Below are 24098 nucleotides of genomic sequence, written 5' to 3'. Positions count from 1 at the left end.
AGCTGCAGTTTTTTTGTAGTAGTAGTAAATGTATCTAAAATCTATTTTTTCCCCCCATAAGGATTCTTTGACACAAGCTAGAGCTGTACTGAGCCTCTTACCTTCCTCAGTCGTTGAGCCCCAGAGCCTGAGCGAATGGCCTCCAGAAGAGCCTCTCGGGCCGCCTCTGGGTTTCCTCCAGCAGGCAGCACTAGAGGGGGCTTGAATGGAGCTAAAGGTGGAGGTGGGGGAGGACCAAAGGCTGGAGGTGGGGGTGGCACAAAAGCAGGAGAAGAAGTGGGAGGAGGTGAGATATCATCTCTCTGGACATTTCTGTCTTCCTCAAGCTTCCTGAGCTGCTCCAACTCCTTAGCTGCTCCTGATATGGTCTAGAAGTACAACAATGACGTGGCATTTATAGTTAACTTAATCACAACTAGGCTGCATGTGAATGATTTTTTTTGGTTTCTTTTTTTTTTTTTTTAATGAACAAACAACATTCTTTTTAACAGTTTTCCAAAACAATTGGTTAAAGTTTGATGCACTATGACATGTGAATTTGCAGCACTGACCAATAGAAGTTGGTTGACTTGCCAGTGACATTTCTGTGGCCATTCACTTAGCATGAATGAGGCATTCAAGCAGTGACTAGTACTACTCAGCCACTTCTTTATAATGGCACTGTTCAAGAATATAGAGTGCTACATAAAAAAAGACCTGCTTGCACTTAACATCCAGCCTATCCTTTTTTGCCTGCAGAATCTCACAGTGCAAAGGTAACTGTAAGTCTTAGTGTAAACGTGTCACATTGTTAATCACTCACACTTACTGTTGCTGTGCAAAAAAACAAACAAAAAAACCCTGATAACTCAATTATTTCAATAAGAATCAGGTTCAAGATTATGCAAATTCCCTGCATTGACTATTGACAATGGATCTTTTTTTGCCCACAAAATTTCACTAATATGACCACACCTTAGGGTTGAAAAGGGGCAGAAAATATCTAGTCAATTTCTGTAAACTTTACAGAATTTTAGGAAACTTTTCAGGACTTTTAAAAAAACTTTTTGCAGTTTTCTGAAACTTTTGGAAAGCTTCCGGAAATGTTCTGCCCCTTTTCAACCCTACCACACCTTGAGTGTCACTAATATTTAGCTTACCTTCTTCAGTCTCGCAGAGTTGCTCGGAGCTCTTAATGCTGAAAGAAGCGCTGAATGCTCATTGTCTGCATCATTGTTAGACAGCTCTCTAACTGTGCTCTTAGTAGACAAGTCAGACACCTAAACAATGTGAAAAGCAAGACATTAGACAGCTTTAATGCATACAGATATTCCAAAAACCTGATACATTTACTTTCATGCTGTGATTCACAGTTTACCTTTCTGAGCCGTTCAATGCCCTCTCCAGACTGTATGGCCTCCATTAGCGAGCTATGGATAGAAGTTTCCTTCTGTACAGGTTTAAAAATAACAGGCTTGAACTTCTTAACCTGTCCAAACAATTTACCCTGGTTTGGTTCAGATGGAATCTCAGATTTGTGTAACTCTGGCTTCTTTGTAAGTGGTGGACGTGTGGTGTCTGTTGGCGTCTGTCTGGCAGAGGTGTCTGGGAACTTATTGATTGATGTGGCTTCTTCAGAGGAAGATTCCATGGGTTTAATGTGAGCAGACATATGTGTAGAGGGCTGGATTTGGTTATTTAAGGGATGCGAGTCCAGAGATTTGGTTCTGTCTTCCCCATGCAGAGTGCCTTTTTCAACACTGCTTATTCTCTCAGAACTTGCTGGCTTTTCTGCAACGTGACTGAGGTAGTAACTTTGCAGGTGTTTAGGGTGTCCAAAAGAAGGCACTGAATTTTCAGGGGGTTTGAAAGCAGTAGCAGGTTTGTGTATGTTTGTAAGTCTAACCTCACTATTAAACTGTTGATTTACAGGTTTTTGAACACCAACAATGGACTCTGATGGCGCCTGCTTGATATCTGTTTTAGTGTTGGGAATGCTATTGTTTTTAGCAATGGCAGAAGCTAAGTATTGGCTGGAGGTTCTTCTGGAGGGTATAAGAAAAGAGAAATCTCGCCTTTCAGCTGTTAAAGAGGGATTTTCTGCTGGCTCTGGGAATGAAGGCTTACTTGCTACTACAGATATGGGCTTCCTTTCCAATATAATGAACTCTTTGTGTATTTCTTCAGGAGGTGTTTCTACTGAAAGTTTAGAGACTCCAGACACAATCGAGGGTTTGAACACATCAGTATCTCTATTGTTTATTATGGGTCCCTGGTTGATCGTAGTTGATTGGTCTTGCTTCTCTGCAGTGCTCCAGAATGCTTTGGCTTTGTCCAATGGGGATGTTTCTGTACTAGCTTCAACACTGGGATTGCTATTTTTCTTTGGGCCAGTGGAAATTTGTCTCTGAGCAACCATGTTGCCCTGTTCATCAATCTTAATGGCACCTATGACTAGAGAGCCTGTAGGCTTGGTCTGAGACACAGTCGGTTTGGGAGGGATGACTGTGAAGGTTTTCATTCCAAAGCGAGAGAAGGAACTCTGGGTGATCTTACCCTGAGTTGTTGGGACTCTGGTAATAGGTGTCCTTTCTTCATAAGCAGTCTCTGTACTGAACCTCTGAACCATAGGTGCCATCGTCAGTCTCTCGTCAGGAACCTTTTGAACGCTTTGAACAGCAGGACGCACTAAATTTTGGGACTTCCGTGATACTTTGTCTTTCTGACTTTTCAATTCTTCAGTTACAACTTTACTCTTAGTCTCAGAGTTAAAGACTGCTTTCTGTTCCATATTGTCCCGCTTTTGTTCCACAAGCTTAGTATCTTGTGATGGCTTCTCATTGGTTGGAGATGGATTCATGGTTTTCTCAATAACTGTGAGTGTAGTCTCTTGTGACTGCTTCTTTATGTCTGGGGATGGACTTCTTTCGGGGACAGACTGTTTCTCTTCTGTCCCGCAGGCATTGTTGTTTTTGTTTTCGATAGCTTCACTTGGTGCACACAATTGGCTGATGATGTTTTGAGAGCTGTGTAACAATGCTGCTTCGCACTCACTCGAGCTGCACCGGTCATTATCAAGAACTTCATCAATGGTTGTCACTGGAATGTCCATGTCAACAATGGACACAGGTATTTCATCATCCACAAACACAGATGTTCCTTCTGAGTGATTAATGTCTAATAGGCAGAAAAAAAAAACAATTATGGAGTAAGTTAGTCATAGGGCTTCAAACGTTGTTCATGGTATGATAGTTAAGCTGCCAGGAAACATGTTTACTTAAATTACTTCCTGGAAATTTGCAAGTTGAATAACTGGTAAAAGATTTGTAAAGGGTCATGAAACATTAAAATTAATTTGAACAGAATTATGTGTGTTGATAATAGAATACAAATTTGGCACCCGTTCATTTGAGTTGTTCACAGGATGTGACATTTTCTTATACCTATAGTACATTGATGACTCATCTTTGTCATAATTATTCACTACAGCACATGTTGATTTCCTATAGCAGACACTTTAAACCAGGGGTGCCCAAACTCGGTCCTGGAGGGCCGATGTCCTGCAGAGTCTAGCTCCAACTTGCCTCAACACACCTGCCAGGAAGTTTCTAGTATGCCTAGAACGAGCTTGATTAACTGGTTCAGGTGTGTCTAATTGGGGTTGGAGCTAACCTCTGCAGGTCACTGGCCCTCCAGGACCGAGTTTGGGCACCCCTGCTTTAAACCGTACAATCACATAGTAATTGAGAGACGTGTTATGGATCGAAAGTGTTTGTTTCTGATTTGTAAGTTTCTGCATTTCATAAATTCTCTTTCATATACAGAGTCTGACACAAATGTAATTCATCCACACTGTAAGCGTAACTGGTCTTTAGACTTGATCAAACCCATCAAACTGCTTATATAAATGTGTCACATGATACGTGCCTTATACATCACAGGACGTGTGTATTAGTGTAATGTACAGTGAGCTAACAAAACTAAAGGTATCATGACCCTTTAAAGTATTCATGAGAAAGCACAGCTAAGTGGTTAAAACTTCATCAATAACTTCATTTAAGAGTAATTTACCTGCGAGATTTCCATCTAGATCGGCCAGGGTAAGCTGAATCTGAGCAGTAATCTCTGGGTCTTCTTCATATCCATTTTGTCTCTTGATTGACTGATGTCCTCGCTGAATATTTCCGCTACTGTAAAATCAATAAATCATCTCAGTTGGTTGTGTATTTGTAACAAGCAAGTAAAAGAAAGTGACCAACTTTAGTAAAGCTGTCCCTAGTATATAATTTCTCTCACAGTAATACTACAACATAAGAATAACAGAAATAGCATTGTTGTCTAATTATTGGATTTATGTGTGCCATCAGTGTAGCAACACAGTCTCACATACAAGATTGAAGTCAGGGTCCAATATCAAATGGAGAAAAATAACATGTTTGTATGACATTACAGTACAGGATCTACAGTGTTAGATCAGGAGAGGAACTCCTGTGTGCTCTTTGTCCTGTACTCTTTGAGGTTTAGAGTTGTATTTATCAACAATAAGGATTCCACCTGTCATTTCTTAACTTTTTTTCTGGACTTGCCCTCTGAATTCTCTTTGCATATGGCAAAAACCCTCCCATTAATTAAATACATGCACCAGACATTGCAAAATGATTGGGTGAGTTGATGTTATGAGAACACAAGCTTAGAAAATTTGTATTTTAACACCTTTGGAAAAGGCTGCTTTTAAAAATGACTGAGTGGAAAAACTATTAGCCCTTCCTGGAAAAAGGAAAAGCATGAAAAGACAGTATAGAGTCCTATAGTGGAGACAGAGCCAGAATGAGGAGCTGGAGGTGAGGCTTCAGGCTTTGGCGGAGACTTCGCACACATACATCTGGATAGCAGTCAGCACTTTCAGTTCCATAAAGCAAAGTTTTAAAAAGCCAGACTCCTCAGTCAGCCCTGGAGGTACACCGGCTGACTGTAAATGGATGAACGTGAGACTGGCTGAACTGTGGGAATTAATTGATGCTGGTAAACAGAGAGAATGAGAGCGATAAATCCTCAGCTCTGTCTCCACTCTGCCTGGAAGAGTTTTTGATTCCTGTCCAACAGAGAAATAAAAGTCTAATAAACGTATTGATCTTATGGAGTTCAAACAATGTGGGGTAGATCAGAGTAGTATTTACACATTATAGTAAATATTAAACGACTGATGTTGTTTAAATATAAAATATCTGAAATTGTAACAACAAACAGTTGGGAGGGAGTAGGGACTATGCTTTTGTGACATAACAAACCCTAAAATTTACATAAACCCTGCCCCTGTGAACACGCAACAAATGGGGTGATGCGATGATGCACATGCAACTACCCGTAATGGTAAGTGGCGTGACATATCCGGACAACGTGCACTAGGTGGTTAGCGAATCACAACACACTGGGCTAGCTAACCAATCTGAGCCCATTGCGAATTTCTAAGGGAGGGGCTTCATATAACCAGGAAGTCAACAGAACTTTTTAGGAGAACAGAAACTGTGGTAGAGTAAAGGTAAATATGTGAAAAAATTGTTATTTTTTAAAAACGAAGCATGAACATGTTACAGTGCACCCCATAAAAAACAATCAAGCCTTCGAAAATAGCTGATTGATCACCCCTTTAATACACATTTTTGGTCTTAATGCACAAGAACACTTCAAAATGCTTTGCATCAGTGAGACAATAAAAGGGCACCTATGTCACGGAATCCCCATAATCTATATGTAACCTGAGTAGGGTTGGGTACCGAAACCCGGTGCCAATATGGTACCTGTGTAACCGGTATGTACTAGAACCGAATCAGAACAGATTTCGGTGCCTCATTTCGGTGCCACTTAAATGCCTGAGCGATCGATTTAAATATTTGTCCTGGTTCTCCGAAATGGAAGTAAGAAGCATGGGTGTCGCTAGGCCATTTTTAGCGGGGCTATAGCGATTAGCTCCATAAACTTTACACAAATTCATGATCGCCTCAGAGTCAGTCCCCTTTAAATTTCATATGAAAACGGCAGCAGACTTCGTCTCCTCCCCGTCTTTCAGCACGCTCTTCAATCCGCAGACCGCGGCGGTGCAGCGCGAGCGGACTCAAACAGAAACAGAGGACACAAGGTGTGTGTTTATCGATAGATTGTTATAATATCTGTATCTGTGCAGTTCTTTGTCATAAATACAGTGTACAAAAGGTCACGAGGGAGCAATCGGTTTCCCATCTACTGTAAAGTTTTCGCTGCGTTCACCCCTCACCACAGCCGTTTCCTCCAGCGAAAATCTAGCCCTTAACACATATGAACACATACTTTATAAAACGATCATGTTGCTATTTTCATTAGAAAATTACAGTGCATGTGGCATACAGTCATTCACAGAACTGTTTAAAGACAGTGACAGGCAGCACTCAGTCACTCAGCACTCAGAGTGATTGACAGAGATACAGTAGAAACATTATGTGTGGTTTTGTATTAACTATTGTTTTGTATTAAATAATGACCCAGATCGTGAAATACATTTATTAGCCTTAGAGTAAGGGAAGCACAACTCTGGAAATGAGAGCATCCGAGGAGCATGTGAATGCTATGTATATCTATTTTCAATATTTTTAATGTTCTTTTATGTTATCCATTGGTTTTTTTGTGGCTCTTTTTTTAAAGTATCGGTTCAGGCACCGTTTATGCACCGGTACCGTTTTAAAAGTATCGATTTGGCACTGGTATTGTAAAAAACCCAATCGATACCCAACCCTAAACCTGAGACATTTTCTTTCTAGTGGAACTCAACGCTGTGTCATGCCATTAACGCTATGGTAACATCTAGTTCCGCAGTGGACGTAGATCCTAAGGGCACGGACTGGGCATAAAAGGTGGAGCATTTCTTGCTCTGGAGATTCATGAGGCGAAGGAAAGAATGGTTGTAGGATGACCGGCTGGTTGGTCTCAAAAGACACCTAAGGAATGTAGTCCAATCTGGGGTGCAAAATAGCTTTGACCATTCCAGGAGCAAAGTCTATGCAGGAGAAGGCTACTGACAGGGTCTGCAGATCTCGGTAACACTTTATTTGAAGGGGTGTGCATAAGACTGACATGACACCTTCATAATCATGACATGACACATGTCATGAATATGAAGGAGGTTTTATGCATGTTTATGACAACTGTCATTAAGTGTCATTCGCTCAGTTATGTAATTTTTAATGCAAATATGACATTATTTGACCTAACCCTACCCCTACCCTTGCTACTAACCATAGCCCATAACAAAGACATCTCAAACAATGTCATCTTTGCATTAAAAATTACATAACTGAACGAATGACACTTAATGACAGTTGTCATAAACATGCATAAAAAACCTTCATATCCATGACATGTGTCATGTCTTGATTATGTAGGTGTCATGTCATGATTATGAAGGTGTCATGTCAGTCTTATGCACACCCCTTCAAGTAAAGTGTAACCCAGATGTCCTACTCTTTTAACCCTTAAATGCATACCTCGTGTCTTTAGCGACCCGGGACATCATTCTCTACCCTCTCCCTCCTTCATTTTTTTAAGTTAGACATCAACTTTCTTAGTATTCCTCAATCTATTAATTATAAACAACATAACAAGAACAAAATAGTAAAATATAAAAGAATGCCTGTTTTCTGATTAATTATTTGTAAAAAGTGTATAGGGTCGCTAGAGACCAGAGGTATGTAAATGTGTAAGTATTTTTTCCTGCGCAACTATATTTACATATCTGATGACTCAATGTGCAATGCATCTTTTTTCCTCAAGGTAGCACGGTTTGATAAACAATGATGACCTGACGTTTCGCTCATAATTACCGCAGGCATAAAACAAATGAATATCATCAGCAAAAATTTAAGTGGTTTGAATGGCTTTACTACGGTGGCCGAGAAGTGCTAAACAAATCACAATTCTGAAAACAAAATAACAAATTACAAACGCAAATGCAAGTCTAAAAAACTAAATAACAATTCAGAAAGCACAATAACAATTCAGAAAACATTATAACAAGTCAGAAAACACAATGACAAATCCGAAAACAAATGAACAAGTCAGAAAACACAACGACAAATCAGACAAACCAGAAGAGGTAGGTATAGTTTGAGACAGCGCCATTGGTTTGGGATTACTTACCGCTGACTGGACGAGATATCTGTCAATCAACTTATACCGGAAGAACCAGCCGAAGGACAGCAGAGTCGTGGTAGAAAGCTCGGAGATGGTATTAAAATAGACAGTTTAAATGTATTGTATGAATTATGGAATAAAAAATTGGCTGTAAAACATGAGCTCCAGTGGCGCAGATAGATAAGTGAATGTTGTTGGCTTTTTGACGTGATTGACCCGGGTTCGATCCCACCTTTTGCCAAACTTTTTTTTGCTCCCTTTACAAATCTCGTATCACATCGTAAAGGCATTTATTTTCAATAAAAATTGAGGAAATAATCAAAAAGTTGAAAATAAAGTATCGGGTAGGGTTAGGTGTATGGAGGGCTTTATTGTACCAATAAGGTGGCATCCATTTAATAATTAAAATTCAAATTATAATATACACTCAATACGTTATTATTGCATACTGTTTTATAATGTACTACAATACTGAAGTGCAGATAATTGCCACTATTTGCAACAAGTAGTAAACTTGATAGTAGAAATCCTGCTATTTTAACAGTGTAAATAGGTATTTGCACTTAGTGTAAATAGCATATTGCTAAAAATACTGCTATTTTCACTTAGTGTAAATAGAATCCATTGCTAATACGAGATTTGAAAAGGGAGGAAAAAAAAGTTCGGCAAAAGGTGGGATCGAACCCGGGTCGATCGCGTCAAAAAGCCACCGACATGCACTTACCTATCTACGCCACTGGAGCTGATGAAGTACAGCCCCTTTTAACTAAATGTAAATAGACACCCCACATTTTTTATTCCATAGTAAAGGCAATTCATACAATACATTTAAACTGAGCTACTTTAATACCATCTTCGAACTTTCAACCACGACTCTGCTGTTCTTTGGCTGGTTCTTCCCTGTATATGTTGATTGACAGATATCTCGTCCAGTCAGCGGTGAGTAATCCCAAACCAATGGCGCTGTCTCAAACTATACCTACCTTTTCCGGTTTGTCTGAATTGTCGTTGTGCTTTCTGACTTGTTCATTTGTTTTCGGATTTGTCGTTGTGTTTTCAGACTTGTTATAATGTTTTCTGAATTGTTGTTGTGTTTTCTGAATTGTTATTTTGTTCTTTAGACTTGCATTTGCATTTGTAATTTGTTATTTTGTTTTCAGAATTGTGATTTGTTTAGCACTTCCCGGCCACCATACTTTACTGCAGAGCAATTACTATACGCAATAAAATATAAATGTCACTGCCATTTGATGCTGGATGTGATGAATAAGCTGCCAGTGATCAAAATATTGAATATGAAGTAATTGAAAATGATAGTTTTGAGAATAGGTTGAGATTGTGAATGTGAGGCAGATGTTGAATATACTGTGGAAGTGCGCTCTGACGATGACAGCGATGGTAAAATCATCTGCTCAAATTGAACCCTTTTAAGTTTCAAAAGGTAACGAAATATGCTTTATTTTATTCTTCTGTAATTGTTCTTAAAATATCAAGGGTTTTTTTTGCTATTGCAGCGGTTAGAGATCCATCCGTGCTGGATATATAGGTCTGGAGCTCTGGAACTCAGAATTATCTCAACAACCTCAGTTGAGAAACCGGAATCTATAAGCTGGTTCCCCTCAGGGACCAGACTCAATGCTTCCAGATCTCCGGCACGCTTCCAGATTGACCCCAGCACTTGTGACAGAAAAGTCTCTCTGGACAGCAATCTCCCAAAGAGTGCTGTCCAGGAGAGACACTAGATCTGAGAAACAGACTCGGGCTGGCCAGAATGAAGCCACTAATAATATGTAGGCTCAGTCTTGGCAAGTCCTCCCTAGAATTCCCGGGAGCAGAGCTATCGGAGGAAAGACATACAGACGAAGCCTCTGCCATGTCTGTACCATGGTGTCCAGCTCCAATGGAGCCAGAGGGGACAGTTTGTTTACTCCTCAGAGGCAAGTAAATTCACATCCGCTACCTCCTCACTCTTCACTTCATGACCTGTGGGTGGGATCGTCATTCCCTCAGCACCTGCCTCGAAAGGATGTCTGCTCCCAAGTTTTCATGCCCCAGAATATAAAATGCCCTCAGGGAGACCAATTTGATTTTTGCTCAAAGCAGAATCTGCTGTGCCTCCCTGAAAACGTGGCGCGAACACAGCCCACCCTGGTAATTGATGTAAGAAACTACCATAGTTTTATCCATGCTGACCAATACATGTTAGCCCCTCAGTTGTGGGAGGAAGTGTTTCAGCACACCCCTGAAGACATTGAGGGAGGTCAGATACACAATGAATGTTGTGGTATATTCGGTATACTAGAGCGGCCAAAGTGCAATCTAGTGAGTGAAAATTCAAAATAAAACCAAATTTTTGTGTTGAACATTCATGTTAGTGTGACATGTGTTAGTAAACATGTGTACATGTGCATACCTTTGTCTGGAGCCCCAGGTTGCACAACCCTCATCACTGTCACTGGAAGAGTCTTTGGACTGGTTACCAGGCAGAGCTGAGCTACTGTTTAAAGACATGGGTGACACAGATTGCATCCTTTTGGAGGGAGAGACTGGGACGGACTCCTCAGCCATGCCCTCTGATGCTGCGTAGCCCTGGTCTGCAAAACTCTCACTGCTGGCGACAGATGCTGTTTCCACTTCCTGTTCTGCCATCTTCTCTGACACAGACTCATGTGCTGAATGCAGCCAGGCTGAAAATAAAGATAAAATGTCAATGTAATTTATGCCATAAAATGCAGAATAACTAAAAATCCAGTCCTTGAGGGGCTCTGCCCTGCAGATTTAAGACACCTGTGCAAGCTAATCAATTCAGAGATACTAGAAATTTACAGGCAGGTGAGTTTGATCATGGTTTGAGGTAAGCTCTGCAGGGCAGTGGCCCTCCAGGGCCAGATTTGAGGAATCCTGCTATAATGGGTCAGCATTTTAGATTGGGTCAATTACACAACATGCTTCATCAATTCACCAGAACCAAAATAACAGAATTAGTGCAATACGTGCCGGTACACATACTCTGTTAAAGCAAGCATGTGGAAAGAAAAGGATAAAAGGAAAAAGATGATAAAGCTACAGACACACACAAAATATTCCAGACAGTCAATCACTATTTATTATCAAAATTATTGCAATCATGCTGCAGTCCAGTGTTTGATTTGTTACTTCTAAAAAAAAACCTACTGTTATGGTGTCATTATACAATTTTGGACCCCTGAAATAGATTTTAAGGATTGTGAAAGATTTCTCTTGTTAAAAGGCAAACTCTCTGATCTCTAGGAGTGTTACCATCAGCCAATTAAATGCTCCTACAAGCTGTCAATGGGATGATTGGGACCCAAGTAATGTCTACAATTTGTTTCGTACAGCCTTATGAAAAAACACAGCTGATGTTGCACAGTATGCCATGGCTTTAAGAAATGATTGCAAATGGCTCTTAAAAACCTCACTTATGAGCCCAGGGAGAGAGAAAAAAACATCCTTGAAGGATCTCAAATTATATCTAGGGGAGAACCACTTAGCACCTAAAAGTTTTGGAAAGACAAACACAAAGCCAAAATCTGCTCTTTTTAGGCCTAAACAAATCTGATCTGTATTTTTGTGTTTCTTGTATATGAAAAAATGAGATGGTGAATAAGATCAAATGGAATGAGGGTCATGAATTAAAGACAAACATAACTCACTTTGTTCTTGAGTAACAGCCTGTGCCTATTCTTCAAACTGCTCTCTTTTTCTGCTGTTCCATCATGCCTTTCTCTCTCATTCTCTAAACCCTAAAATCTCTCACATAATCATCTGCTATTACAATAAATGCAACTGCCCTTTTCAGGTTATTCAATTCAGACAGAAGTGATGAAGGAGGATTTAATGGAGGAACCTCGGGATGAACTCTGGGTGTGTTGTGAGTGAATGTGTGTGTGTTCAGGTTTGGTAGTTAAGTTGACGAGAGGCCTGTTCCTGGATTCATTGTGACTCACAAGCTGTTTCCCAACCCTTTCCCAGCAGAGCTCATGTATATGCCAGCTACAACCACAGAGAGAGTTTATGTGCATGCATGCACACACTCACTATCGATTAGTGGCACATGACATTTTGTGTCATGAGTAAACAAACAGTGTCACATCCAAAAATGAGACATTTTCCTGAAATCAGAGCCACACTACTAAGTCTGATATTGTTGACATCATGATTACATACACACCCATGCAAAGATCTCATCAACAGACCAACATGCAAAATGAAACAAACCACCTTACTTTGTGGCAAACCACACAAGTAGATCTTCCCAGGTGACAAATCATTGCACAATAGTAGTGTTCCTCTGAACTCAATCTTTGGTTTATTTCCAGCACAATCTGACATTGGATGCATTCTTGCAACAGGAGCCATAAGTAGCACTTTATTAAAAATTCCTAAGACATTAATAGCACATAGTGGTAAAGTAGTGGCTTATTATAAACTGTAGTTATGTAATGTCAAGCAGTGAGGACTCGCACTGTTAAAAAAAACAAATCTTAAAAATCTTAAAGAATTACTCTTATTGTTGAGTTAAGGCAGCTCCCTATTAATCTTCACAGATGATGCATAGCATGCATCATGTAATGCTATAAACCTCCTAAATAATCCTGTCTGAAATGGGATAACATCCTCTACTGCAAGTGTAATGTAATCACCTCACAGCTGAAATCACAAGAGATGCTAATTGTAACCTGAATTAAAAAAAAAAAAACCCTAGAAGGGCAGACACATCTCAAATCATTTAATAAGAATAAGTCACACAGACCCTTGAAGACAAACATAAAATGCACAAAATCTGAAAAAGTTTTGCTTGCTCTTGGGGGCAAATACAATCATTAAAACAGCATTTAGCACTTCATTCATGCTAATTAAAAGCTGAGTGTAAACAAAGACATTCTTTCTTAATTGTGTTCTTGTTTCCCTTCATAAATCTGTGGTTTTCCTACCTATAAATACAATTATAAACATGGTGGTATATGTAATGTCTTAAACAAAACAGCACATACTTTTCCCTTCTGGAGAAACCAGCATGCAACAGCTTAAAACAAAACCTGTGCGCATGAGGTTTGGAAACTGTCATTGACTTGTGAACATTACATCACATGCTTTAATATCCCTCAAACCATTTCCAAACACCAGTTTAAGCTCCTTAAACAAATGTAAATAAAGAGCAGCGCTCCAGGACTGATGCCTACGTAACTCTGACCATGCTGTATGGTTCCATTCCTTCATCTGACTTCTCAAGCTAATCAAATGCAAAAGAAAACGGTGTATATTTACATAGAAATAAAAAAGTTATTGGCTTGCTTTAAGCTTTAGGAAACTGAGCATAGCGAGAGCAACGAGAACAGTGTGGAAGACAGAAGCAAGTGAATAGAAACCCATCAAGCAGAGGAAGGTGAATAAAAGGAGGAAAAGGTGGAGAAAGGATGGACGTCAGTTCACCGGCGTCCAGAGCGCAGGGAGACAGGTGCACAGCAATAGACTGTAGAGGAAAAAGAGAGAGGGAAAAGCAAATATTGCTTGATTTAATGCAATATTTAGTGTGTAATTGTTTTAAAATCATTGTAACATTAAGCCATGGGAGGTGTATTACTTTTATAAAATGATAATAGTCAAACCTCAGATGTGTGCACAATCCACTCCCATACATAAACAGATACATACACAAGAAAAAAAGACCATACACACATAGAACACGTACATCGTTTAGGAGTGGCGACCACATTTATATATAGGAGTGAATCAGCTAAATTATCATTTTGAGTTACTCCAAAAATTGCAATGACTGGCAAAGTAGTAACCACAACATTTTGAACTTGCTATAAAACAGAAACATGGATGCCAACATTAACCTATTTATTGAGACATTATTGTCTGACAATTACTACTAAACCACGTCAACAGATCCAGCATTTTAAAAAGCGTGCTTTGATATAATGCCAATTAAAAGTTTTACTTTAATGTACATTAAACCCATGTTTTATAATCTTGTGTTGTGTTCTAAAGAAAGACCTTTTAATGTGCTGACTAACATACTAAAGCAGTGTTAATTTTGACAGCAAATTTTGATTTAGTTTTAGTCATAGTCTTTTGACTAAAATGCCATTTAGTTTTAGTCATATTTTAGTCATCTGAATTGTTTTTAGTTTTAGTCGACTAAATATCATAAGATTGTAGTCGACTAAATCTACAGTAAATTTAGTCGGCTAAAATCTAATGGGTTTAGTTACAGTGCATTTATTAAGCATTTCTCTAAAATGTCCAAACTCATTATATACTGTAGGTTTGATATTAAGGTTTTATCATGATAGACACCAATTTAACTGCGGTGACACAACATGCCTTTATGTTAAAATTAAATAAAACCACTTCTCATAAAGAACCAATGCCAATGGTTATATAGACTAATTATGCATTCTTTTTAGCAACTTGTTTACCATATTCTTCATTCTTTCAAGCAGACATATTTATTTATATAAGTATGAGTTTGGTTCCAAAACGCGATAAATGCCATTTTTGAAAAAAATTGAGTTTCCGCCAAAAACAGTATTGTATCTGGTCGGTATTGAAAAGTAAATTTTAAATTTTGTCATGTTTTCTCCCTTTTTTTCCAAACCGCGACAAACACCAGTCTCCCTTTTCTGCAGAATGCGATATATCCGCTCAACCAATCACAGCGCACCATTCCACGCACTATAAACAGTAACAACCAATCACAGCGCACCCTTCCACGCACTCTAGACAGTAATGGCGGCGCTTTAAATACACCCGGCATCCTAGTTTTCCTCATCTATTTTGTACTTTGTGATCATATATATCATATATTTTTCATATTGAAACTGTTGAAAATACACAACATAGTAAGTGGATCCACATATGGCATGTGATTGTCATGCGCATCTCGTCAGTAAAGCCGGTTCTGTGATCAGTAGTAAATCTCCATCACATGCTTTCAGATGGAGCGTCATTTAATAAACAGAGCCATAGATCACTGCAATATCGCGTTCATAATCTCAGATGAGTCGCATTCGAATATGAACGCGATATTGCGTAACTTGTCAGTGTAAGTGTTTTTATTTATGCCATTCATGTTTTTGTTAATACAGCGTATAGCACTAGTCAACTAAATGAATGTAACATGTCACAGATGAATGCACTTTTGGAAGTTGAATGTAAGAGAAAAGTCATTTTGGAATTTCTGTGGTTTAATGTGATATTGTTGTTCATGTATGTTCATGATGAAATTTTCTTTTATTGTTGTAATTAATTTATAGCATTAACACGATGACCCGTTTAATTCTTTTTGGCGGCGTTTGTCGCGGTTTGGAAAAAAAGGGAGAAAACATAACAGAATAACTCAGCGGATATCGCATTTTGCGTAAAATTAAAGATTTTTCAATACCAACCAGATACAATACTGATTTTGGCGGAAACTCACTTTTTTTTTTTTAAATGGCGTTTATCGCGTTTTGGAACCAAACTCTTCATATATATATAAAGATGTACTTAAGTCCTATAAGTGGGACAAAAAGCACTCTAATGTTCAGCTAACTGCATTTAATGCAAATGTAAACTATAATACAATTTAATTTAATTGCAAATAACATTCAGTAAATTGTCTAAAAACGTACTGATTTTGCATTTCTTTTAAAGTATATTACGCTTTCAGTGTGCTAACGTGTACTTCTTTTTTACAAAAGAGCTGAGATGTCACTGAGATTAACTAAAAGCCAGTAGTTCAGGTCAATTCTGTGCACATTATGCAGATTTTATATGAATGTGGTTGACATTCCAGAAAATTCAATGGATTCTAAATGGGATCACATAGGAGTGACAATATTTTTTAGCTGGAGTGTGATTCTTGGCTAAAGGAATGCTACAAATACACAACAGGTTTTAGTCAACATTGAACACAAAACAATTGCTGCATTAACTGACATGAACTGCCACGCTATTTTTCCATTAAATTCAGGAGAATGTCAGCACTATTTTGTTAAAACATTTCTAGAATGTGTTAATGCACTGGATTTTGTGTTTACACTATGTGATATGCCAAGCATATTATTTAATATAAAAAGCAAATGGCTACACAATAATATTTAATACGATTTTTAATTACATGCTATGGTATAGCCACATGTCAGATTTGTCAGTGTTGTCAAAAGTGATATAACAAATGATAGATAGATAGATAGATTCCACCTTTCACTTTCTTGTATCAGTGTGAGGTCTTCCTTATGTAACTGGAATTAATTTCTGACTTCTGAGACTTCTGCATTAACAGGTCCACTATGTATTTTTGCTTTTCTTCATCTAAGAAAGTACTGAAGAGAATGTAACACCAAGTGTTGGCAACAGAGAGCCCATCAACCGCCAGTGTGTCAGTAGAACTCAGCAGAAAAGCATGCCAAATGATTTAGCTATGCCAAATATTTGTAAAAACATGGCAACCCTATCCAGTGAATGACTAATTTGTATCCAAACAGAAGTCCAACCTTTTTAATATGGCTTCTTACAACACAAGCTGGATGAAGTGGTTTGCCATCACATCAGTTTCTCATCAAAGAGAGGCAGAGAAAACGGGAAATGATATGTGTTGGAATGAGTCTTTTCTTCTGAATCTGTCATAGCGAGGACAGTTTGAACCATGAACTTATGGGAAATGAGTCACAGATCAGTCTTTGCAGAATTACTATGTGCAGACACACACATAGTTGAGAACTTCTGAGGACAGGGATATCTTTAAACATAAACACAGATTGAGAAGCTTAAAAATCGAAAGGAGGAACCAAGCTAAAAGGGAAAAAAAAGTATGGGACTACATTCAGGCGGCAGATCTGGAGCAGAAGAACTTAAAGGGATAGTTCACCCAAAAATGAAAATTCTGTCATTAATTACTCCCCCTCATGTCGTTTTAAACCTGTAAGACCGTTGTTCATCTTCGGAACACAAATTAAGATATTTTTTATGAATTCTGAGAGCTCTCTGACCCTCCCACAGACAGCAAGGATCCTAACATGATCAAGGCTCAGAAACGTAGCAAGGACATTGTTAAAATAATCCATGTGACATCAGTGGTTCAACCATAATTTTACGAAGCTACGAGAATACTTTTTGTGCGCAAAGAAAACAAAAATAATGACTTTATTAAACAATTCGTCGTCTCCATCTCACCCTATAGTGCCATTTTGGAGAGTATCACATACGTATGCAACGTATGTATGCGGATACGTTGTTTACAAAGGTCTTGCGGGTTTGGAACGACATGAGGGTGAGTAATTAATAACAGAATTTTTATTTTTGGGAGAACTACCCCTTTAATATATATATATAACACCAGACATAAAGAGGCATGGATTATCTGGAGAGCTTTGAAGTTGATGTTGAAATTATGAGACCTACACTGAGGGATGGTCTGTATGCAATTGTATAAGGCATCTTGGGAGTCCTCCTTAAAAGAAGGGAAAGAGGTGGAGGACACCTGGGACACCTCATGCAATGGGCTTCCTCTTGTTTTTTCTAGCAAGTGATGGTTAACACCTGTGTATGTTCATAATACAATGAGTATGATTGGTTGCAGGAAGAAATCTTTATATATGTGGCTCTTTAGAAGTTGCACACTCTTATTCTATTGTTACATATTGCCTGTCTGTTTCTAAGATACAGCATTTTTTAGTCCAAGAACATTCAGCTCCAGTCAAGGAAAAACTCCCTGAATCTTTTTTCACCCGCTTGACTAACCCACCTAATTATAATACTGGGCTAATAACCAAACACTTCAATGAATAAATAAACTGTGGGTTAGTTTTGGGCTGAAAACAAAGACATTAAACCAGGACCTCTTTCCAGTACTACTTTTACAATATTCAAACGACATTTCCTGCAGTTCCTCAGAAAACTATGCAGAATCAAAACTGTAATTCCCCTAAATATTCCTAAGAAAAATAAAAACGAAAACATGCTGTTTGCTTAAGCATTGAGCCCCTGTGTTGCATAAGGGTAAGTGCTCAATAGTCTATGTGCAAACAGGAAGAAGAGGACATATAGTTGATCACTGGCCACACAGCAAACAGTAAAGTATGGCAGTGACCGCATCATATTGTAGCTTGCTTTCGTCATATGCGAGTGGACGTGTTGTTAAACAGAAGAATGACTTTGTAGAAAGATCACCGTTAGGACTATGATCCCAAACAAAAGATTAAAGGGGTCATATGATGCGATTTAAATTTTTCCTTTCTCTTTGGAGTGTTACAAGCTCTTGGTGCATAAAGAAGATCTGTAAAGTTGCAAAGACTAAAGTCTCAAATCCAAAGAGATATTCTTTATAAAAGTTAAGAGTCAACCACGCCTACCTAAAACGGCTCGTTCTAACACGCCCCCACATGTCTACGTCATGATGTGGGAAGATTTGCATAATGCCACCCAAATGTTCACGCAAAGAAAGAAGGCGTAACTGTTATTCTCGCTGTAGTATTGTTGTTGCCGCCGCCGTGAAGGCGCTTTGTGTTTCGTTGTGAAAGCGAAACTACTTTCTTTGGCCTTCCAAAAGAGGACAATATCCACTTCGTCATGCCTAGAGCTGATCCGTGCTGGTCGCTGAGGAAATACATCAACTTCGCACTGTGGATCGCCGGATCGGCTTTCACTGTGGACGATGCAGAGTTCAGCCCGGGGTCGTCACTCAAGCCCACCGGCCGTTCCTCACTCAAGCCCGCTATGTGTGACGCTGTGTGTTTCGTTGTGAAAGCGAAACTACTTTGTTTGGCCTTCCAAAAGAGGACGTTGTATTTACAACACTGTTCCAGAACAGTTCAACCCAAATATTCAGATGTGTGCAGCGCATTTTATGGAGGACTGTTTCCTGATCCTGGGAGAGTAGACTACAATGCCGGCTGTTCTGACTCACAGTCTGTAAGTACGTTTTCATATTTAAAGGATTTGCCACTGATGATTCAAACACGAGTTTTGGGCAGTGTAGAGTAGGGCTTATTGTTTGTCATTTCTCTGATCACAAATGCAAACATGGTTTTATGTTTTATGCGGCGCGATGCAACACAACGCGTAAAAAGACAGTATAAGTCATTATAATCAGTAATTATGTCCCCACTGGACGCAACGAATGCCTCGTTTGTAATGGGTTTTAATGTTTTTGTCTCGTCGCGCCGGGACATGGCATCACAGTATGGTAAGGGGCATAACATTTCCGTCACACGCTTGAGGCATTCGGCCAATCACAACACGATTGTGATTATCACAATGTGATAGCTGGCCAATCAGCACACACCTCGCTTTTCAGACCGATGAGCTTTGTAAAAATCGACGCGTTTCAGAAAGGCGGGGCATAGAAGAGCAACAATAATGTACAGTATGTGGAAAATAATGTCTTTTTTGAACCTTAAACTGCATAAACACATTGCATTACACCGAATACACAAAATAATGTTCTTTTTAGCAACGTCATATAACCCCTTTAACAGTAAATTCATATAGATTGTAATCAGGCAGGTAGGTAGGCAAATTAAATTGAACCAACATTTCGTGGTCCTACACCTTCCACAGAATATATAAATACAGATAAAAAATGTAGACCACTTAACTTAATGCTTGCTATCGGGATGTGAAGAGACTTTCAACCAGCATAACAGAAATTTTTTCTGAAGACAATAACCTATTGCACATTTAAGGGTGGAATCAATAACTTTAAAGGTGATGTTTCAGGAAAAGGTTTCTTTTTTTCCAAATAGCCATAATACTTTTGTATAAACTTCTCTTTGTTCTGGAAAGAGCAGATAACAGGTGAAAACGGTGAGTGATAAACTGATCAAAACAGTTCAACAGTTGCCTGTTCGAAACAGTTTTTCATTAGTATGTCGGGAATTTTGAATTTAAAGGGGTCATATGATGCTTTTTTAAAGATCATTATTTTGTGTATTTGGTGTAACAGAATATGTTGACATGATTTAATGTTCAAAAAACACATTATTTTTCAAATACTGTACATTATTGTAGGTCCTCTATGCCCCGCCTCTCTCAGACGCTTCGTTTTCTACAAAGTCCCTCCTTCCGACAAGCGCAGTCTGCTCTGATTGGCCAGCTGACCCAGTGCATTGTGATTGGCCGAACACCACAAGCACTCGTCGGAAATGTAACGCCCCTTACCATAATCGCGAGCTTCATCTTTCAAAATAAATGTAAAGACAGAGCCCGAAAGGGGAACAGAGTCGCGTGACAGACACAGTGATGAAGCTGGTATGTGTTTGCAGTACACAAGCCACGGTTAAGACAGCTGACTCCACTGTGATGTGTCTCTCTCTCTCTCTCTCTCTCTCGCGCGCTCTCTCTCTCTCTCGTGCTCTCTCGCTCGCACACACACACACGCACACAGGGGTGTGGCAGAGTCTTAACTTTGATAAAGAATATCTCTTTGGTTTTGAGACTTTAGTCTTTGCAACTTCAGGGATCTTATCTATGCACAATCAGCTTGTAACACTCCAAAGAGAAAGGAAAACTTGAAATCGCATCATATGACCCCTTTAATTTATTGTTATTATATTTCCTGTTTTATGTTTTAATTTTAAAGCAAAAGTTTTAGTATTTTTTGTGTTTGTGTCATTTTTATAAATTTCTTATATTTTATTTTTATTAAAATATAAAAAAATAAAAACTTAAGGAAAATTGCAAGCGTCGTCTTGCATAAATAAAATAAGTTTAAGGTTTTTAATATTTATTTTAATTTGATGTTTAATTTATTTTAAGTAAAAAGTTTTTATGCGTACATTTAGTGCATGTGTACAGACTAACTGCGCTATCCAGAAGTTATGTTGATAAAATAAGTTGTGAGTATTTCATAACCCCCTCACACACATGCTTGTCAGCGCGGGCGTCTATTGTTGTTGTGGTCTCAATTGGATTGTTGTTGTTGTTCCATCTCTTCCATTTGTTTTTTAACAGTAAAAAAACTGCTTGAGCCAGTCTTGCCAACTTGTGGAACACCTTATTAGTGCACACAAAAAAAATACTGTGAAGCTGCTTTGTAACAATCTCTTTAAAGCACTATAAAAACATGATGTATAAAGCGCTATAAAAATTAAGGTGACATGACTTGATACGAATGCACACGTGTGACCTGAGTGTGCAGAGTACACAAGGTTAGAAAAATCTGGGCTGCCACACAGTACGTGCGCAATATGCTGATGCCAACATGTACAGCACACACACTGTTCTTTCACCCTAGTGTATGCATAAAAAACAAAGTATACTTTGCACTTTATTTGTACACAGGAAACCGTTCACTGTGTATTACCAAGAACATTTTAGCAGAGGGGTGGTATTTTATGCAACTTACTGTTGGCTTGGAACTGAAAATGAAAACTTGATATACTGGTCTTGTTTACCTGTTGTCTCCCCTCTCTCACTCCAGATTCAATATTAAACTGATTTAGTGAGGGAGAGTGAGCGAAAGAGATGGTGGGTTGATGTAAACTCAGCTTTTAGACATACAGCTTCTGGCGCCAATGTAACATTATTTTTCCTTTGCAGGTCATGTGTTGAACAGGAACTCATTGTCAAAATGCCAGCAAATCAGCACAGCACAGCAAATTTGCCAGTATAAAGAGCTGTAACAATGTTGTAAAAGTTATGGCTAATACTGTGGCTAGTTTATGTTTACTGTGCTGCATTTTATAACAAAAAATATTATCATTATTTAATAGATTCGCTACAAAAATATAAAGTTACATTACCTATTCCACTATTACGGTTATTCTCCATCTCTTCCATTTTTAGCTCCATCTCTAGCTCTGGGTCTTCTGCCATTTGATCCTCTGAACTTGGACCTGGTTCTTGAGGAGGTTCTTTTGGAGTCTGAGGAGCTGCTTCTTCCTTGTGTTCAGGTTTAGGTTCAGGTTTAAGTTGAGGTTCTGGTTCTGGTTCAGGTTCTGGTGTATATGTGGTGTATGCAGCTATCACATGAACCTGATGTGTTACAGGTTCGTCAGCTAGACTACTGCTGCTGGATCCTGCAGCTACATCACTGCTGGAGCTACTACAGATGGACCTGGCCGGCTCTGAATCCTCAATACTATGGCTCAGATCAGAATCATCGGCTGGAGTTGAGGCTCTGGGAGCTGGCAGCAGCGTCCTTTCAACTGGCACCGGGACGCAGGGGGCCCGCACAGATGCAGTAGGCACAGAAGTGGAAATAACTGGTTCGGGTGATGGTGTGGGTGGAGGTGCTGGAGCCTTCCGCTTCTTAAGATGGTTGTGTGAGGATGGAGAGCTGAGGTTTATCTATAGAGAAAAGACAGAGGACAAATGTAAATGTTTGAATATTCAGGACTTCTGGGTGGTTCAGGGCTGTTGCTATGCAGTTACTAAGTACTGAGTGTTTTTTTACTGGTATGTGGTTACTATAATGTGCATGATTGCAAGGGCATTGCTTACTTGAGTAAAAGCACTCTATGGGCCAGATTTACTAACAGGTTGCGCCAGCGCAAACCGTCTTTTGGTGTTAAAAATAGTACTGTCAGGATTTACTAAAGACGCGCAGTGAAGAATCAGCACTGAAAAGGCGTTGACAGTTATTTTTGCGCCAGACTTTATTGAATATGCATTTGTAGGAGTTTCCCTTTCAGATGCAAAATTTATGGGAGGAGAGTATTAAAATTAATAACACAATGCGATTTACTAACATTTGTGCTTGTCAAATTATTGGTATTTGTGCCATTATTTAACGCCCCAAAAAAGCATGTCTTAAACTATTGCTCAGATCAGAATCATCGGCTGGAGTTGAGGCTCTGGGAGCTGGCAGCAGCGTCCTTTCAACTGGCACCGGGACGCAGGGGGCCCGCACAGATGCAGTAGGCACAGAAGTGGAAATAACTGGTTCGGGTGATGGTGTGGGTGGAGGTGCTGGAGCCTTCCGCTTCTTAAGATGGTTGTGTGAGGATGGAGAGCTGAGGTTTATCTATAGAGAAAAGACAGAGGACAAATGTAAATGTTTGAATATTCAGGACTTCTGGGTGGTTCAGGGCTGTTGCTATGCAGTTACTAAGTACTGAGTGTTTTTTTACTGGTATGTGGTTACTATAATGTGCATGATTGCAAGGGCATTGCTTACTTGAGTAAAAGCACTCTATGGGCCAGATTTACTAACAGGTTGCGCCAGCGCAAACCGTCTTTTGGTGTTAAAAATAGTACTGTCAGGATTTACTAAAGACGCGCAGTGAAGAATCAGCACTGAAAAGGCGTTGACAGTTATTTTTGCGCCAGACTTTATTGAATATGCATTTGTAGGAGTTTCCCTTTCAGATGCAAAATTTATGGGAGGAGAGTATTAAAATTAATAACACAATGCGATTTACTAACATTTGTGCTTGTCAAATTATTGGTATTTGTGCCATTATTTAACGCCCCAAAAAAGCATGTCTTAAACTATTTTGCACTTGAAATGGCTGCAATTGTTGTTGCTAGGAGGAGGCACCACCGAGAACAGAGAACGCGTGGTAGAAGTGAGAGCATTTTTTCCACACATATTAATTTATTTGGAATGCCAGAAGAACACATTATCCGAATCTGAACATATCCTTACACTAATTTGCACTGCACTTGGTATATTGCCTTGGTCATTATGGAAATGAGATGTTGCGTCTGTGTTCTTTAATTTGGAATTGTGCTCTCACACTAATTTGCCCTGTTTAGTAATGTTTACACCTGGCATTAACATGTTTTTAATGTAAGCATATCAAACTTGGCCATATTACAAGCCAGGTGTAAACACACACCAGGGCACACTGTGATCAGATCACTGAAAAATAAATTTTTGGTGGTCTGGGAATGGATTATACATTGCTGTTCAAAAGTTTGGGGGCCAATAAATTATTGAATTATTTTAGTGGATTATACTTGGAAACTGGTTTCTCCCCAAAGAGAGCACTTTAAAACATATC

General features: G+C 39.1%; 1 protein-coding gene across 1 annotated transcript in view; it reads right to left on the bottom strand.

The window, feature by feature from the left end:
* cobl (cordon-bleu WH2 repeat protein) overlaps positions 1-24098 on the bottom strand; it is a 120963-nt gene that overhangs the window by 1476 nt on the left and 95389 nt on the right. Inside the window, exons 10-16 of the mRNA XM_016232749.1 lie at positions 22919-23116; positions 21894-22242; positions 10553-10826; positions 4051-4169; positions 1358-3156; positions 1140-1259; positions 102-368 (exon numbers count right to left, since the gene is read on the bottom strand). Of these exons, the coding sequence (XP_016088235.1) occupies positions 102-368; positions 1140-1259; positions 1358-3156; positions 4051-4169; positions 10553-10826; positions 21894-22242; positions 22919-23116 (3126 nt within the window). The remainder of the gene's footprint in view (positions 1-101; positions 369-1139; positions 1260-1357; positions 3157-4050; positions 4170-10552; positions 10827-21893; positions 22243-22918; positions 23117-24098) is intronic.

Source organism: Sinocyclocheilus grahami, unplaced genomic scaffold, assembly GCF_001515645.1.
Source record: "Sinocyclocheilus grahami isolate Dianchi unplaced genomic scaffold, SAMN03320097.WGS_v1.1 scaffold418.1, whole genome shotgun sequence".
NCBI classification, from domain to species: Eukaryota; Metazoa; Chordata; class Actinopteri; order Cypriniformes; family Cyprinidae; genus Sinocyclocheilus; species Sinocyclocheilus grahami.
The sequence above is the reverse complement of the archived record's forward strand: the minus strand, read 5'-3'. Positions and strand labels throughout refer to the sequence as shown.